Source organism: Condylura cristata, unplaced genomic scaffold (genome assembly GCF_000260355.1).
Source record: "Condylura cristata isolate star-nosed mole 26May11 unplaced genomic scaffold, ConCri1.0 scaffold00003, whole genome shotgun sequence".
Lineage (NCBI taxonomy): Eukaryota > Metazoa > Chordata > Mammalia > Eulipotyphla > Talpidae > Condylura > Condylura cristata.
In genome coordinates this window covers 78561423-78563127 of record NW_004567104.1, presented here as the reverse complement: position 1 = coordinate 78563127, position 1705 = coordinate 78561423, and the positions used below count along the sequence as shown (strand labels likewise).

Sequence of the window (1705 nt, the reverse complement as noted above, 5' to 3'; positions counted from 1 at the left end):
GGCTGGGCGGGCGCACAGCGGCCTCGGAGCTGGCAGCCCAGAGCCTGGACCCGACGCTCCGGCCCGCAGCCCTGTGGCCTCCCGCGTCAGAGTCGCAGGGTTCAGGACGGGTGGACTTGGGGGCCGGGATCACCCAGCCCTGCTGAGCCAGAGGGGAACCCCTGGGGCCACAGACAGGGCACGGCAGGAGCCTGGCCAGGGGCGGCCAGGGACATCGGATGCAGCTTCCGGGCTTCTTGGTTCCCAGCAGGACGCGCTGACCCCAGACGCACCTACGAGGGCCCCGTGGAGACCAACAGGCCTGCAGGCCGTGGCCTCCGTGGCTGCGGAGTGGCCGCTCTGGCACCTGGCCCCGGGCTCGGGGATGACCGGGGACACCAGCGGCCGTGCGTGGGCCCCGTGGGGTGCCAGGGTCCACCCCCTCCAAAGGCCAGGGGCCCGCCAAGTCCCCCAATTCCTGCAGAGGGGTTCGTCCTCAGCAAAGGGGGTGATGCCAGTCCAGTGGGGTCCTTCCCCAGGGGTCACAGCCCAGGTGGGCACCTCCCCAGGGTGATGCCCTTGGAGCTGGGTCCACCCGCCCGCACCCATGTGCCTAGACTGGCAGGGGCTCTTGGGGCATGGCTCTGGACGACGCCCTCCCGGGGCCGGGCCAGGCGGGGCCTCAGTTGCAGTGAAAGCAGGGTCCAGGTACTTGGCCAGGATGACAGTTTATTAGAGCAGGTGACAGCGGGCGCAAGGCAGCAGGTGCAGACAGCGCAGGTGCGGGCGGGCACGCGGCACCCAGGCCGGGACGGGAAACCAGAGGTTTCGCTCTTCCTCCCCAGGTCCAAGGTCCTGGGGAGACCAGGTGGCCCACTGGGGTCACTGCCAGTCCCAGTGATGGGGGGCAGGGCGCATTGATTGGGGGTCAGTGCTGGAGGAGAAGCGAGCTGTTCCCGGGGCAGCAGTGTGGGTGTCCTGGGGACTGCAGACAGCACAGTGTGGGCTCTGTGGGGCCTTGACCTCCGTCTTGGCTCTTGGTACAGAATCCATGGGGTGCAGGTGGCATGAGCCCTTAGGAAGATCCCCCAGCAGCAGGGCTTCTGGGCACAGGTCAGCAGCAGGCGGGGCGCGGGCAGGCGGGCCGGCAGAGCAGGGACACGGAGGACGCCCCGCGGCCGCAGCTGGGCTGGCAGGAGGGGGCGCAGCAGGCGGGTCTGCACACGGGGCGGCAGATGAGGGACACGCAGGAGGAGGGCTTGGCGCAGGGCGGGGGGCAGGGGCAGGGGGAGGCCGAGCAGCAGACGGGTGTGCAGCACACGGGCTTGCAGCAGGCAGGTGTGCAGCTGACGGGCTTGCAGCAGACAGGTGTGCAGCACACGGGCTTGCAGCAGACAGGTGTGCAGCTGACAGGCTTGCAGCAGACAGGTGTGCAGCACACGGGCTTGCAGCAGACAGGTGTGCAGCTGACAGGCTTGCAGCAGACAGGTGTGCAGCACATGGGCTTGCAGCAGGCAGGTGTGCAGCAGGCAGGTGTGCAGCTGACGGGCTTGCAGCAGACGGGTGTGCAGCAGGCAGGCTTGCAGCACATGGGCATGCAGCAGGCCTGCTGGCAGGGGGAGCAGCCACAGGCCGGCTGGCAGGGGCCGGACCCGCAGCTGGCTGGGGTGCACATCAGGCAGCAGCTGGGGGCGCAGCTGGGGGCGCAGCAGGAGCTGTCACAGGC

The 1705-nt window shown here is 69.7% G+C and overlaps 1 protein-coding gene across 1 annotated transcript in view; it reads right to left on the bottom strand.

Moving 5' to 3' along the window:
• Positions 1-1093: 1093 nt before the first annotated feature.
• The window catches only part of LOC101631176 (keratin-associated protein 10-8-like), a 1221-nt gene continuing 609 nt past the window's right edge, over positions 1094-1705 (bottom strand). The window contains exon 2 of the mRNA XM_012731650.1: positions 1094-1602. Within this exon, the coding sequence (XP_012587104.1) occupies positions 1094-1602 (509 nt within the window). The remainder of the gene's footprint in view (positions 1603-1705) is intronic.